Consider the following 15,256-nt stretch of genomic DNA (forward strand, 5'->3'; position numbering starts at 1 on the left):
CGAGTACAAGTCAAGGAGAGCCCAGGGAGCCCATTACTCAGAAAGGGGAAGTATGGTTACACTTTGCCATGGATTTGAAAAGGTACCCTCAAAGTTCACTTAAAGACAGAGTTCTACCACAGTTGTTTTTTGTTTTGTTTTGTTTTTTTGCCAGTCCTGGGCCTTGGACTCAGGGCCTGAGCACTGTCCCTGGCTTCTTCCCGCTCAAGGCTAGCACTCTGCCACTTGAGCCACAGCGCCGCTTCTGGCCGTTTTCTGTATATGTGGTGCTGGGGAATCGAACCTAGGGCCTCGTGTATCCGAGGCAGGCACTCTTGCCACTAGGCTATATCCCCAGCCCTACCACAGTTGTAATTGCAGAGGTGGGAAACCAGGGTTGTGTGCTGCTTTCAGTAATGGAACTCATAAGCTACCTTCTTATCTCCTCCACTTCCCACAGCTGCTTTCAGAATTTTTCAGGGGTTGCAAAACAAGAATCCTGTATATGCAGTAGTCCTTCTGATGTTTCTTTCTCTGGTAGGTGTAGAAGATGCCTTCAGTTTCACTTCCAAAGTCATGACCGTGTCCCTGCACAAATTCTCTCCAGGATTTTTCCCAGGCAAGTGATCTCTGTGCTCCCTATACATTTCATGAATAGATACTGTGATTCTCCTCCACAATTATGCTAGTCTCATGCTACTGATATCTTATTACAAAACATCTATGCAGAATTTTAAAACTGTCACTTCAGGTGACAATAACAAGAAGAATGACAAAACTGTTCCTTCTGGATGATTTTTATGGACTGTCGACAGACATGTCACGTACACTTACTATGCAACCGGTAGGCCATTCTGGTCTGGACATCTTAATAGTTTATTGATATTATGTCAAACTAAGACACACAAAAACTCAAGCAAAAAGATTGAATCTCTTTTTTATATCTCATCCAGTAAGATAAACGCTTCAGTGCCTTTATGGGTTTCCTGTGTCTTCCAACATTGTATTTGTTACATCTCTGTATTCTTTTTCTTAACTTCATTCTCTTTCGTCACTAATTTCAAAGTGTTTTCCAAAGTAACTGTTTTGGTTTTCTCAATTGCTGTCAGAAAATCCTTTAAGTTTTCCTGCTGTGCTCTTAATAACTGATCATGGTGCTTCTCTCTTTCACAGGTACAGGCGATGTATCTGACATAGGCCTAGGTAAAGGACGCTACTACAGTGTGAATGTGCCCATTCAGGATGGTATACGAGATGAGAGGTACTACCACATCTGTGAAAGGTATGGCAGGAACTTGAGCTAGTAGCAAGTATATAGTTTCTCTGTGGGATGCAGTGGTCTCACCAGACTTCTTGTTTTTAAGGAACAGTTTGAAAAAGAAAACTATTGCATGCCTATGTACCTTTTAGCTACTGCTCATTCTGATTATTTGACTGGGCAGCAACCCTCTGTTCGGGAGAGCTGAACAGCTGAACTGAGCCATACTCCATGTGTAATCTTACCTCCTGTTCAGTATGATTAAGACCATCCCCAAAGAAAAGCTTTTAGGCTGCCCTGGAGAAGCACTTGTCTGCAATTTTCTTAGCCAAAGAAACCTGCTTGTGTGTAATTTCTTTAATATGATGGAGTATATTTCAGTTCCCCTTATGGAGACCTTCTATCCCTCTACTACTGTGAATTTTACAGTTGACTATAATCCAATCTCTCTCTCTCTCTCTCTCTCTCTCTCTCTCTCTCTCTCTCTCTCTCTCTCTCTGCGCAATAGTAGGGTTAAAAACTTAGGACCTCGTACTTGCTAACTTTTCTGCCAGCACTGGCCTCAAACCTTAATCCTCTGGATCTCAGCCTCCTGAATAGCTAGGTTTATAGATGTATGGGCCAGTGGTGCCCTGCTAGATGTTGATTATAATTATTTATCAGGTATTCTATCCATGGTGTTAAAATTGTAGTCAAAGGGGCTGGGAATATGGCCTAGTGGCAAGAGTACTTGCCTCGTATACATGAAGCCCTGGGTTCGATTCCTTAGCACCACATATATAGAAAAGGCCAGAGGTGGCACTGTGGCTCAAGTGGCAGAGTGCTAGCCTTGAGCCAAAAGAAGCCTGGGACAGTGCTCAGGCCCTGAGTTCAAGCTCTCGGACTGGCAAAAAAAAATGTAGTCAGAAATGTATGTGTCTATGTGTATGTATGTGCAGTGGTGCTGATAGATTCCAGGGCCTTGTGCATGCTAAGTACATGCTCTACCTGTGAGCTACAATAGCCCCAAATCTGGTTGTTGTGGTTGCTTTTTTTTTTGGGGGGGGGGGTGAGTTGGGTTTTGTGTGTGTGTGTGTGTGTGTGTGTGTGTGTGTGTGTGTAATTGGTTTGTTAGTTTTTTGTTTGTGAATGTATGTGTGGTTGATGTGTGTGTGTGCGCGTGCGCGTGTGTGCATGTATATGATCGTTTGGGGCTTGAAGTCAAGGCCTAGGCACTGTCCCTTAGCCTTTTCACTCAAGGCTGTTGCTCTACTACTTGAGCCACAATTCCACTTCCAGCTCTTTGGTGGTTAATTGAAGGTAAGAGTCTCTTGGATTTGTCTGCACAGGCTGACTTTGAGCTGTGATCTTCAGATCTCAGCCTCCTGCATAGATTGCAGGTGTTAGCCACTGACCCAAATCTGTTTTTCACCTTAAAAGTCAAGGATAAAATTACAGATACTTATATTGACAATTTGACTTGTAGACCATTGTTGTGGATACATCCTACATAATGTGGTGGGATATTAAGCTCTTATTTGCAAAAATTGATATTGGTCAGATATAACTAAACTCACTGCTGCCAATAACAAGAGAAAAAGTTACTCTCCCTAGAAGTCAAGTCAACCCAACTACAGGTCAGCAGTAGGGCTTGGGGTACTCATGATCCTTCTGGGCTCACACTTCTCTCTACATCTGCTGGCAAACAGAGGCTTCCCAAGGAGCCTGTCCACACTGGCCACCATCACTTGCCATTGTATAAACAAAGCATAACTGTTTAAAAAAGAAAAACGTCATGCTTCAAAGGTGCCTCTTAGCTTAAGAGATTTAGCCAGCCAGTCCTTCCTTCAATCATTCTGCAGCACTAGCCTCTTCTAGGTTTTCATCGTGTGCCCTGGCTGCCTTTGTATTGTTAGACTGGAACCAAAACATTGATGGTTTAATTGCCCTCTTCTTTGTTTCCCTTAAGCTCTGTTCTGTCCTTCAGGTGTGCAGATCAGAGCTGCTTATGTAACTTCACCAATGAATGTGTCCTTTGGTTCTTGTTTGTCTTTATTGATCATGTCCAACAATTTGCTGCCTTTTTTTTTTACCATTAACAGAAAACTAGATTGTTCTCTTCAGGGTACCAACTGAGTTTCCTAGAGCTCCAGATTAGCCTTAATTGAAAGGCCACCACTCCTAAGCCTAGAAGTGTAGTTTGTAGCCTTCCCTAAACAAATTGCCTTACATGTGCCCCGATTGAAGCTCATCTGCCAATCATAAAATCTCCTGAGATCTTCCTTTATCCTCCACCAGTGTTGTATTTCACTACTTAGAAAATCTGAGTATTATCTACAGACTGAAGGTTTCCCAGTGCTCACCCCCAAGGACACCTACTACTTATCCTTCTTCAGTAAGAATAATGCCTCTTTCTCCCCTACATTTTCTTTTCTTTTTTTAAAAACCATATTCCAGCTCCCACTACATGAAACAAAAATTTAGTCCCAAGGTAATTCATGTTTAAAAATACTCTTGGTATAAAACTTAATTAGAAGCATTTTAAAAGTAAACTTAGCCCAAAGGGAAAGATTCATAGAAGATTACATATGATTTCCCTTCACTGAAGCAGTTTTGCTGTGAACATCCCAGTGGATTAGTGGCTTTTATATAACAGAGCCTAGCATTTATTAAGGATCCACCAGAGTTACTTGGATGGAGAATATAAGAGGATTGAAGTTCAAAGCCATGCAAGACCAAATAAATTATTAGGACCCTATCTCCAAGAAGAAGCCAGGTATGATGGTCACATTTGTAATCCCTAGCTACTCAGGAGGCAGTGGTAGGAGGATTGTGGTTCAAGCCAGTCCTGGCAAGATGTTTGCCTAGCAAGATCAAGGCTCTGAATTCAGTCTCCAGAGAGGGGGGGAGGGGAGGGAGGGAGGAAGGAAGGAAGGAAAGGAGGGAGGAAGAAAGGCAGGAAGACAGGCAAAGGGTGATTCTTCTAGCTTCTCTACTAATGAACCAGTGTACAGATCCTAGGGCCCATTTGCCCATGGAGATACAACAGTGATCACGTGATGTAGAATAACAGCTTCCAGGTTTTCATTAAAGGTACAAGAATTATTTCCTTTGATTTTCTTTAGAATCCAAGTCTGTTTAGTGCATTATCTGAAGGTACTACTCTTCTTCCAGGGGTGCCAGGAAGGTTTCCTGGACCACACATCTCTCCCATCTGTTGGACTTATGCCTAAAATTCTTTGAACATGAATGAGACTTGTATTCTACAATTAGAAATAGGCCTGAAAATTAAATTTTGGCATAATCTCTCCTCACCCTGCTCAGCTGTACTCATATAATTTCATAGGCAGCTGCTTTGAAAAGAGCTAGAATGGGGGCTTCTTATAGAACAGAGGAGCAGGAGTTGAGTGATGGAACACTAGGGGGAAAATGGTATAAGTAAGATAGCAATTCTTGCCAACTAATCAACCAAGATTACAGTCTTGCCAATCTTGGCAACAATATCTCAGTCCTAAGAATCATCTTTTGACTTTATTGCCTCTGACCCATCTGCCTGCCTCAAAAGATACACTGGATACATAAATAGCTTATTTGTTCTGGATCCCAGCAGTACTCTGGCTTGCTTATGGTGAGATAGCAAGGACCTCTTATCAATGCTGCTAAGTGAGCTGCCTCACCTTGTACAATTTACTAAACTGTCCTTGCCTTCCTCACTTTCTCCTTTCCCCTTCCTTTCTTGCCTCCTTTTTTCTCTTTTTTTCTTGCCCCTTTTTACCTTCACCTCCTTCTCTCCCTTCCTTCCTTTATGGACAAGATGAATTTTCCCTCAAGCCTTTCTTACCTTGCTGCCTTAACATTGAATGCAACTCTCTCTTTAAAAAGTTAGAAAGACTTGGAAAAAGTCATATTAAGTGAAGAAAGCCAGACCCAAACAAACATAGATTCCATGGTTTCCCTCATTTGTAATAATTAGTATATGTGTAAAAGAGTCCTTGAAGAGAATAGCTATGTACATATGGCCATTTAAGATGATGCTAAGGGAAATGAACTCCAAGATATGGAAACATAAGATTTTTCTTTGTTGTTGTTTTTATTGTACTATGTGAAGTTTTTTTTTCTTCATTTTTCCCTATAGTTTGTCCTCTATTTTCACTGTATTTGATTTGGGTACCCTAGGTATTTCACTGTATTTGATTTGGGTACCCTAGGTATTGTATATATGGTTAACTGAATAAGGGAAGGGAAAGGAACAATAAACTGGTGAGACAAAGGACAAAGAGTGGGGCTAGAAATGTGGCTTAGTGGTAGAGTGCTCACCTAGCATGCATGAAGCCTTGGGTTTGATTCCTTAGCACCACATACACAAAAAAAGCCTGACGTGGGTGCTATGGTTCAAGTGGTAGAGTGCTAGTCTTGAGCAAAAAGAAGCCAGGGACAGTGCTCAGGCCCTGAGTCCAAGCCCTGGGACTGGCCAAAAAAAAAAAAAAGGACAAAGAGCAAACCAATGCAATGGTGATACTCACAAGACAATATGTTGGAAATGAACTGTATAACTTGGAGGGGGGAGGGAAAATGGGAGAAAAATAATGGAGGGGGTAACAAGTTTGACAAGAAATGTACTCACTACCTTATGCATATAACTGTAACTCCTCTGCATATCACTGTGGGGCACACCTGGAAGTCAACTAGCTGGCCCCGCCTGTTTCTCAGTCTTGGGGCCACGTGTGGCTAAGATGGCGGCACCTAACAACAAGGCGCAGCTGCTACAAGTGTCTTTGGTTATAACCCGGAGGCAGTTCTGTGGGCTGTGACGCCCCGGCTCTTCTGCCCTTGATGGACAGCTCATCCCTCCCCTTCCTGCCGATCTTAGACCTGATTGGTTCCTGTGCCCTATTTAGCCTTACATACTTCCCCAATAAATGAGATCTTGCCCTGAGTGGGGCGTGCCTTCCCCGTCTCTCCCACGGGTCAGGGGAGCACGCGCGGGGCAGGGGAGGGAGGGGGCTAGAGACCCCGACAACTGGCACCCAACGTGGGGCATGAGGAAGTGTAGGTTTAAGAAATGTACTCTCTACCTTATGCATATAACTGTAACTCCTCTATACATCACCTTGACAATGAAATTAAGTTTTTTTAAGAGGTCAGAGTATGATGGGCATTTGTGGCTCACACCCATAATCCTAGCTACTTGGGAAGTGGAGATCTGAGGATCATGGATCAAAGCTAGCCCAGATAGACAAATCCATGAGACTCTTACCTCCAATTAACCACCCAAAAGTCAGAAGTACAGCTGTGACTTAAGTGATAGAATGCTAGCTTTGACCACAAAAGCTCAGGGACAGCACCCAGGACAGATTTCTAGCCCCAGGACCAGCACGCACACACACACACACACACACACACACACACACACACACACACACTAGCTTAGTATTTCCTCTTATAACAGGTTACAAGTGGAAGCTTTACACAACCATTTTTGAATACCAAAATGCCTGTGTTTCTTTTTATGTAAATAACAATATCATAGTTAGGTTTTTCCTGGCCAAATAGTAAGGCAAGTGTTAGTGATTCCCACAAACTTCAATTATTACAGGAACTACTAGAGTTGTTTCACAAGTAAATTTCTATTTTATAAGTGTACCTTTTCCTTCAAATGGGAGTTTACAGTACCAGTATAGAGACGATACAAGTATATTATCATCTTGATTATATAGAGGCCACTAATCTCACTCCATCCTCAATCCAAAAACATCTCCTCCATACACTATTGTACCTAAGGGAGGGTTTAATAGTTCCCAAGCTTTGTCATCTGAAAGAGAAAGTGTGGTGGTGCTAGCAGTGAGATTTGGTGGGAACGTGCTTGCCTAGCATGTGTGAGGTCCTGAGTTCCATCCTCAGCACCAATAAATAAATAAATAAGACATATTGTTCTTCCTAGCTTTGTCTGGTTTCTGTATCTGTATATGACTGTATATGAGAGTTTGTAATAAATAGTAGGATACCACTCTGAACCCTCAGTTGCTGCAGGATGGCCCAACTACTTGCCCACTGTGAATTGCTATTAGTATATGTGAAATTTGAGAGAAGAAAGTCAGAGTTGTACTTCTACTACTTAGTTTATATCCCCTATTGTTCTATAGCCAGACTAGTGAAAAAGTACTCTTTACTAGCTGTCTGGTAGTTAGGGTATGTCTCATAGGCTGTGTATATGATGATCATGGGAGAGTTGACAGTTTACTGTTCTGTAAAAGGCACATTTTATTGAGAATATTCAACTAAGACATTTAAGTAGGACAATCACCTTACTTACTTGCAATATAATTAAGTATAGATACTTTACCAAAAGGAAGACATATTAAATAGGTTTCTCAATGAAGAGGACTTATGAAAGACTATTAAACTGGAGTTTTTAATTGAAAAACAGTATTTACATCTGTATATGTAAAAAAAAATTGCTAGTCAGAGTTCTTAGCCTGAGCTAAGAAATCATTTAGTTTAGTGAAGTAGGGTTTTGGATGGTAGTCACTATTAAAGATTTTACCTGTGTTTGGTCCTTTGCCTGCTTCCCTTGAGTTCTGTGGCTCAAAATTGAAAGAAACATTTTATCACTATGAAAGACTGTTGACCACAAGAAAAATTAAATCAGCTAGGCACCAGTGGCTCATGCCTGTAATGCTGGCTACTTAGGTGGCTGAGATCTAAGAATTGTGATTCAAAGCCATCCCTGGTTAAGAAAGTTCATGAGACTCTTATCTCCAAAAAGTTACCCCCCACAAAAGCCATAAGTAGAGGGATAGATGGTAGCCTTGAGCAAAAGAAGCTCAGGCCCTGAATTGAAGACCTAGGACCAGCACAAAAAAACAACAACAAACAAAGAAAAGAACTTTCAAATCAGGCACCAATGGTTCACACCTGTAAACCTAGCTACTGAGAAGGCTAAGATCTGATAATCGAGGTTTAAAGCCAGCCCAGCCCAGACAGGAAAGTGTGTGAAGCTCTGATCTCCACTTAACCACCAAAAAGCCAGAAGTGGAGCTGTAGCTAAAGTGGTAGAACACTAGCCTTGAGCACAAAAGTTCAGGGGCAGACAGGACCCAGGCCCTGAGTTCATGTCCTCCCCTCGCCACACACAAATAAACACTTCAACATATAGACTCAAATTGGAATGATGCAGAGAAGATTAGCATGGCCCCTGTGTGTAAAAATCATGTTTATACTTCTCTTTTATGAAAAAAACTACTCTGTTTTTGCTGGTACTGGGATTTGAAGTCAGGGCCTTTGTGCTTATTTGCTTGGCTTGCTCACTCAACTTGTATTCAACCATTTCTAGCACCACTTTTGCTGGTTAATTAGCAATGGAGTCTCATGGGTTTACCTGCCTGAGCTTGCTACAAACCATGACCCTCAAGGTTCTAGCCTCCCAAGTAGACTGATTACAGGCATGAGCCATGGGTACCTGGCTTTTTCAAAAATTAGTTAATTAGTTAATTAAGTTATATATTGCCTGGGTGTATTATAATTTTGTTTTTGGTGATATTGGGATCAAATTCATTCTTTGGTCAACAATTGGCTTTTTTAGACATGTTGTACTGTTTGTGGGCTAGTCAAAAGGGCCAACTCCAAGAGAACTTGTAATTTAGGATAGCAGTATCGTTAAAGGAATAGCTCACTAAAGTTCACCTACTCCTGAGTGGAACCTTTTTTACCATCTATATTGGGCCCCACTCACATCATATAAGGTAGAAAAATCCTACATCACCACTTCTTCTTTGGAGGGGGCAGTTGTTCATGGGACTTGAACTCAGGGCCTGGACACTGTCCTTGAGCTTTTCTGCTCAAGGCTATTACTCTACCACTTTGAGCCACAGCTCCACTTCTGGTTTTCTGGTGAGTAATTGGAAATAAGAGTCTCATGGACATTCCTACCCAGGCTAGCTTTAAACAATAATCCTCAGATATCAGCCTCCTCAGTAGCTAAGATTACAGGCATGAGCCACCAGCACTTGGCTGATTCTTAATAAAGTATCTTCAAAGTGTGTGTTTATTGCATGACTTTTTCTTAGACTCTAACATTGCCCCTGAAGTACAAAGCAGTGGTATCTAAAGCATATAACCAGATGTGAGGCCAAAATTCACCTCTCCAAACTTTTTCTGACCCGCCTACCAAAGGTTCGAGCAGCTCAAGGTAGGGACGTCTGTGTGAATGTCTGTGTCAGTCCTGGGCCATGAACTCAGGCTTGGGCTTTTTTTTTGCTCAAAGCTAGTACTCTACCACTTGAGCCACAGGTCAACTTCCAGCATTTTGGTGCTTAATTGGAGATAACAGTCTCATAGAATTTTTGTTCTAGACTGGCTTTGAACTGTGATCCTCAGATCTTAGCCTCCTAAGTAGCCAGGAGTGTAGTGTGAGCCACTGGTGCCCAACTTTTATGGTTTTTAAATCATCAATTAACAAGAAGGAGAAGGGTAAGAGAAGAAATTACTAGACCATCCACTAGTGCCTGGTACCAGACTTAACGTTTGATATGTGTTCCTATTCAGGGCATGTATATCTTTAAATATAAAGGAACTATTATATTCATCCATTCTTCAAAAATGTATCATCTACTCTGTGACAGACACTGTACTAGGTGGGTACTGGTAGTGATGAATACGACAGATGAGGTCCCTGCACCCAAGAATTTAGTTTAGCCCACTTATCTGGACCAGGATTGCAATAAAAGTTTACATTGCATCATTTGATCATTCTAACAATGTATAATCTATAATACTCACAAGTACCCATAAGGTTATTTTCATTTTAGAAGTGAAGAATGTAGAAAACAAGCTGACTTGCTGAAGGCCACACAGCTAGAAAGTAGGGAAGCAGAGTTTGATCTTTTGTACCTAGGTCTGTCTGCTTCTTAACCCATTGGCAATACTGTCCCCAAAATATCACATGGCAAAATGAAAATTTACTCTTACAAATGAGGTAAAATAAAACCCTGAGATTTATTGGAAGATTTTATATCAAGAGATTTCAGAAAGCCAGGTGCCGGTGGCTCACACCTATTAATCCTACCTACTCAGGAGGCTGACTTCTGAGGTTCATAGTTGAAAGCCATGATCCTGGGCAGGAAATTTTGTGAGACTCTTATCTCTAAAAACCAGAAATGGTGCTGTGGCTTAACGCAGTAGAGCACTAGCTTGGAGCAACAAAGCTCATGGATGGCACTCAGGCCTTGAGTTCAAGCCCCATGACTGACCAAAAAAAAAAAAAGAGAGAGAGAAATAGAGACAGAGATTACAGAAAACCTCTTTAAACACTAGCTTTATGACCACATGATATATAGTATAAATAATCTATTTTGTGTGATTATGAAAGTACAATAGATTTTTATTTCTTTTTTTTTTTTTTTTTTGCCAGTCTGGGGTTTGGACTCAGGGCCTGAGCACTGTGTCCCTGGCTTCTTTTTGCTTAGGGCAAGCACTCTACCACTTGAGCCACAGTGCTACTACCGAGCTTTTCTGTTTATGTGGTGCTGAGGATCAAACCCAGGGCTCCATGCATGCAAGGCAAGCACTCTACCACTAAGCCATATTCCCAGCCCACACTGAGATTTTTGCCAACAAAGAATCCCCTTAATCCTCCAGATTTAATTTGTAACTTTATGGACAGAAAACATGAGTAAATACTGCAAAATTTTACTTCTTAGGTTTAGAATTCCTAAAGTTTAGAAACATGGTGATTCCATAAATTCTCCTTACTTAATATTCAATGGAAGAAATCCTGGCTTCCAATTTTAGAAGGTGAATAGTGTCACATGTCATTTTATGTCAGAGATCTTCTGAGAGGATTGTATGCTTTTCTTTTTTTTTTTGTACAGTACTGACGCTTGAACTCGAAGCCTCACATCCATAACTTGCTTGCTGGCTACTACTCCTATCACATGAGCCATGCCTCCAGTCCAGAATTTTGCTGGTTAATTGGAAATAGAGCCTCAGGTTTTTCTTCCCCAGCTTGCTTTGAAATCTTCAAACCTTGATCCTCCAGGTCTCAACCTCTTGAGAAGCTAAGATTACAACATTGAGGCCCAACTTCCATGCTATTTGTATGTTCGTTTTTAGACTGGTATTGCTAGAGATATTTAACTCCTTACATTTTTCCAACTATAAGCAAAATTGATTCTGCCTCTTCATCCTGGCAGAAGGCCATGTGTCCCTGTAGGGCAGCAATTCTCCATCCCACTGTAAACTGTTCAACGAATAACTGATTAAATAAAATGAGAACCAAGGGACATCACTAACGGACATTTATGGAAAATATTTCCTTTCACTATTGACTTTCAATGTTAATATTTAAAGAAGAGATGTTTCCATAATGATAGGTTTTTCTTTCATTATAACGATGTCATCTAGAAATGATCTACCACTTGGGACTCCAGATGCTCCTTACCATATAATTTTAGAAGCAAATAGATCCTCAGTCAAAGAGAACCCAAACAATTACACTTGACTCCTTTGGCCTTCACATTGTGGCAAAAGCAGAGTTTGCACACATATTCATCAAATCTTTTAAGCAATATAGTTTAAATTTTCTCTTTTATTTGATGAAAAGGAATGAACTCTCTAGAAATTTGCATTTGAGAACAAAACCATTACACAGGCTTACTTCTATTTTCATCTCTATTTGTATTAAAATTTGGTAGCTGGAAGAAATTATTTATTTATTTATTTATTGTCAAAGTGACGTACAGAGGGGTTTCACTTCATACGTAAGGCAGTGCATACATTTCTTATCCAAATTGTTACCTCCTCCCTCATTTTCCCCCACCTCCTCCCTCCCCAGTTCCCTCCCCTGCCCATGAAGTGTACAGTTGGTTTACAGCATATAGTTTTGTAAGTATTGCTGTTTCATTGGTTTGTCTTTTATCCTTTGTCACTCCATTTTGCTATTCCCCTTCCCTTCCCTAGTTCCAATACATGTATACATAATAAATACCCAGGGTGCCAAAATCAGATACAATGATATCAAGGGTAAAACCGTGGGGAAGAAAGACAAAAGAGAAGGCACAATTTCACATGGTATGTTGTAAATAACAACAATAATGATAAAGCACTTGTTTGCATAACTTGGAGTTCATTTCGCTTAGCATCATCTTATGTGTTCATATGGGCATAGCTATTGATCTTCTGCTAGGACTACCCTAGATGTGTACTAATTATTCCCTATGAGGGAAACCATAGAGTCTATGTTTCTTTGGGTCTGGCTCACTTCACTTAGTATGATTTTTAATTATCCTACCTGCCTTCAGTGAGGTCACAGCTCCACTACCTCCTTATTCACTAGCTCCATTTGGCTCAGTGATAAAAGTAACAGAAATTGCCATTTCATTTTGTAAATTTTGCACCTGGAATTTAGCACTCTGGAAGTAAGGTATTTGTATGACATGCTTTTGTTCTATTTGATAAACTTCTCTTCTGTCTCTCTGTGGTATGGAAGCTGTAAACTAGCCTATTGTTTCTGGAAAATAGATGACTCATCACTAATGAAATTCACCCGTAGTGTTAGCCACAGGTGGAAATGAGTACAAGGTGGGCTGTTTTTTTTTTTTCCTGCTAGTTTGATGTGTCCTTTAAAATACAAAAGGTGTTAAAGAGCCTGACAATATGGAATAATTTGGTAGGAGGATCCTATGCTTCATTATCTGAGTTGTCCCTGAGCTCTCAGTCAATGAGTTCATTTTGCCTGTCCCCAAGACTTTTGTAGGGTTGCACTGGGAACTGGTATTTCTCTCACCTAAGCCAAGTGGTTAGGAAAGAAGCCTGTTTTTTTCTCTTTCCCTTCTCATCCAGTGTGTTTCATGACCAATTCCTGAACTGTCTCATTTAGACTTGGCACCATGACATCTCATCCCATCCCACCCCACCCCCATCAAGTCGAAAAGCCTATGTTATGAGATGCTTTTCATTTAATTCTGTTGGTCTATCATTGTGCTGTGCATTCTCCCAGCTTTCTTAGTACTGACTGATCCCTGCCCCCTGAAGAAAGTGACCTGGTTTAATAGGTTCTGATCGTAGAACATGTTCTGAAATAGAGACAGGAAGACCTTGTCCTGCATGGATAGCTTGAAAAAAATCACACCCTACTCTGAAAAGAATCCCAAACATGACAGTATCTGTGCTGGATAGAACATCAAAATCCATGTTGCTCATTTCTGCTGCCCTCTCTGCACCACAAAGCTCTTATTCCTGCTCTAATCCTCCCCCTCCTGAAATGTTCAGATACTGCTCTGTCCCTTCGGCCCAGCCTAGGAAAATGACTGTTTAGGCTGTGCTGTAACATGTTATGGCTTTGAATAGACTGTCTGACACTGCCATACACCTAGCAGCTGCCAGCACTGCTGAGCTGCCTTGCCTCCCTGTGCTCTGTTGACACGGACTGGACAGAGGTTTAGTTGAAGCCAGAATCTACCATCTGATGAAAAAGCCTGATGCTAAGTTTGGCTGGACTTTTCATCAGTGTGCACTGTTACCCATTGTGCTATCAGAAAACAGACATATCCACTGGTACTTAAAGACTAAAGAAAAGAACTCTGAAAAAAAAACCCAGCAACCAGTTATATCAAATAACAAGCTAACAAGTTAACAAGTGAGACTGGGTGTTTGCCAGGGATAAAAGGCAGCATTTGCCTGGAGACAAGCAAGTGCAGTTAAGTAGTAAGGGAGAGGTGAAGAGGTTTGTGGGTGCCAGACATTCTCCTTAGAACCCCCAGAAGAGGGAGAGGGAGGGATTTGGTAGATATAGGAGGGGTGAAGTCACAAACTACCCTATTTAAATACAGGCAAGCCTCACTAACTGAACCTAATTAGAGGGAAGCCAGTCTGGATCATGGAACATTTTTAGTGATTTTTTGTTACTTTCAAGCATTGGATATGCTAGTAATTCAAAGTAAACTCCACAGCATAGTACAGCACCTCAGGGAAGGGGCTTCAAGAATCATTTGTAATTAGCATATCAATTATTTGTATGTAAATGGTTGTGCATAAAGTGCATAAAAAGTTTATTCTCCTAAGTAGGACAAACATTCCCCAGTGCAATCCTGTTTACACTATTAATTTGCTTAGCCAGCCCTTTTTGTGCCAAGATAGATGTATGTAAGAAATGCTTATTTCCTCAGGGAAGAATGAATTGCTTCCCTGTGCTTAGTCCGGTAACTAGAAGCTGAGCGCCACTTGATTGGTTTGGGATTTCCAGGATATGGGGTTTTGAATTTGCATACAGACTAGAGAGATTTCATATGGAGAAGATCTGGCAGCCATTGCCAGAGACCCAGTTTCCCCATCTGGATTTCATTGAAGTGATCTGGATTTCATCAAGCAACAGGACACTGATCCTGAATGATCCACCAGACACTCCAACATAGACATGTTTAAAATACATCCTGCCCCAGAAAAATAACCGCTAAAATATGATGAGTTGGAGTCACTCTATGTGCAGTACTTAAAAGTAATAAAAATGCATTTCCTTTTAAGTCCCACAAAAACCATACAATATCAAGTTAATGATGAAAATCAATCCCCAAACTCTTTCTTGCACACCTCATTGTGTGACGGCATTGTACAAATTTCCAATCATCTGGGAGAGGATATTATGTTGTGATGAGCTGCGCCAGGTGCTAACTATATGGCAGGATTTCGACTTTGAATCTTAGGGAGGCCCTCTTGGGTAAAGAAGGGTGAAGGAAGGGCTTGGCACATGTTTATTGTTAACAAATCATTTTTGTCCATCTATGTTTGAAAAGCAGAGCAATGACATTGAAAAAGAAGAGGTCTTGGTTATGTAGAGAAAGGAGAAAATGTGATTAGGAAATGGGAAACAGATAGAGGCCTGTATTTCTCTCCACATGTATTAAACAGTGCTCTAGGTAAATTGTGAATTCTTCAAGGCTTAGAGAGTGAAAAGCAAGTGTGGAGAGTATGAGCCTGAGCAGTAAATATACACACAAATGTAACTACAGCTGGGAAGCCCTCCGGTTCTCCTCTTCCCCCAGGGCA

General features: G+C 41.1%; 1 protein-coding gene across 1 annotated transcript in view; it reads left to right on the forward strand.

Moving 5' to 3' along the window:
• Positions 1–15,256, forward strand: part of Hdac8 (histone deacetylase 8) — a 252,699-nt gene that overhangs the window by 88,369 nt on the left and 149,074 nt on the right. The window contains exons 6-7 of the mRNA XM_048336072.1: positions 521–598; positions 1,153–1,261. Of these exons, the coding sequence (XP_048192029.1) occupies positions 521–598; positions 1,153–1,261 (187 nt within the window). The remainder of the gene's footprint in view (positions 1–520; positions 599–1,152; positions 1,262–15,256) is intronic.

The sequence above is a fragment of the Perognathus longimembris genome, chromosome 28 (genome assembly GCF_023159225.1).
Source record: "Perognathus longimembris pacificus isolate PPM17 chromosome 28, ASM2315922v1, whole genome shotgun sequence".
Classification (NCBI taxonomy): Eukaryota; Metazoa; Chordata; class Mammalia; order Rodentia; family Heteromyidae; genus Perognathus; species Perognathus longimembris.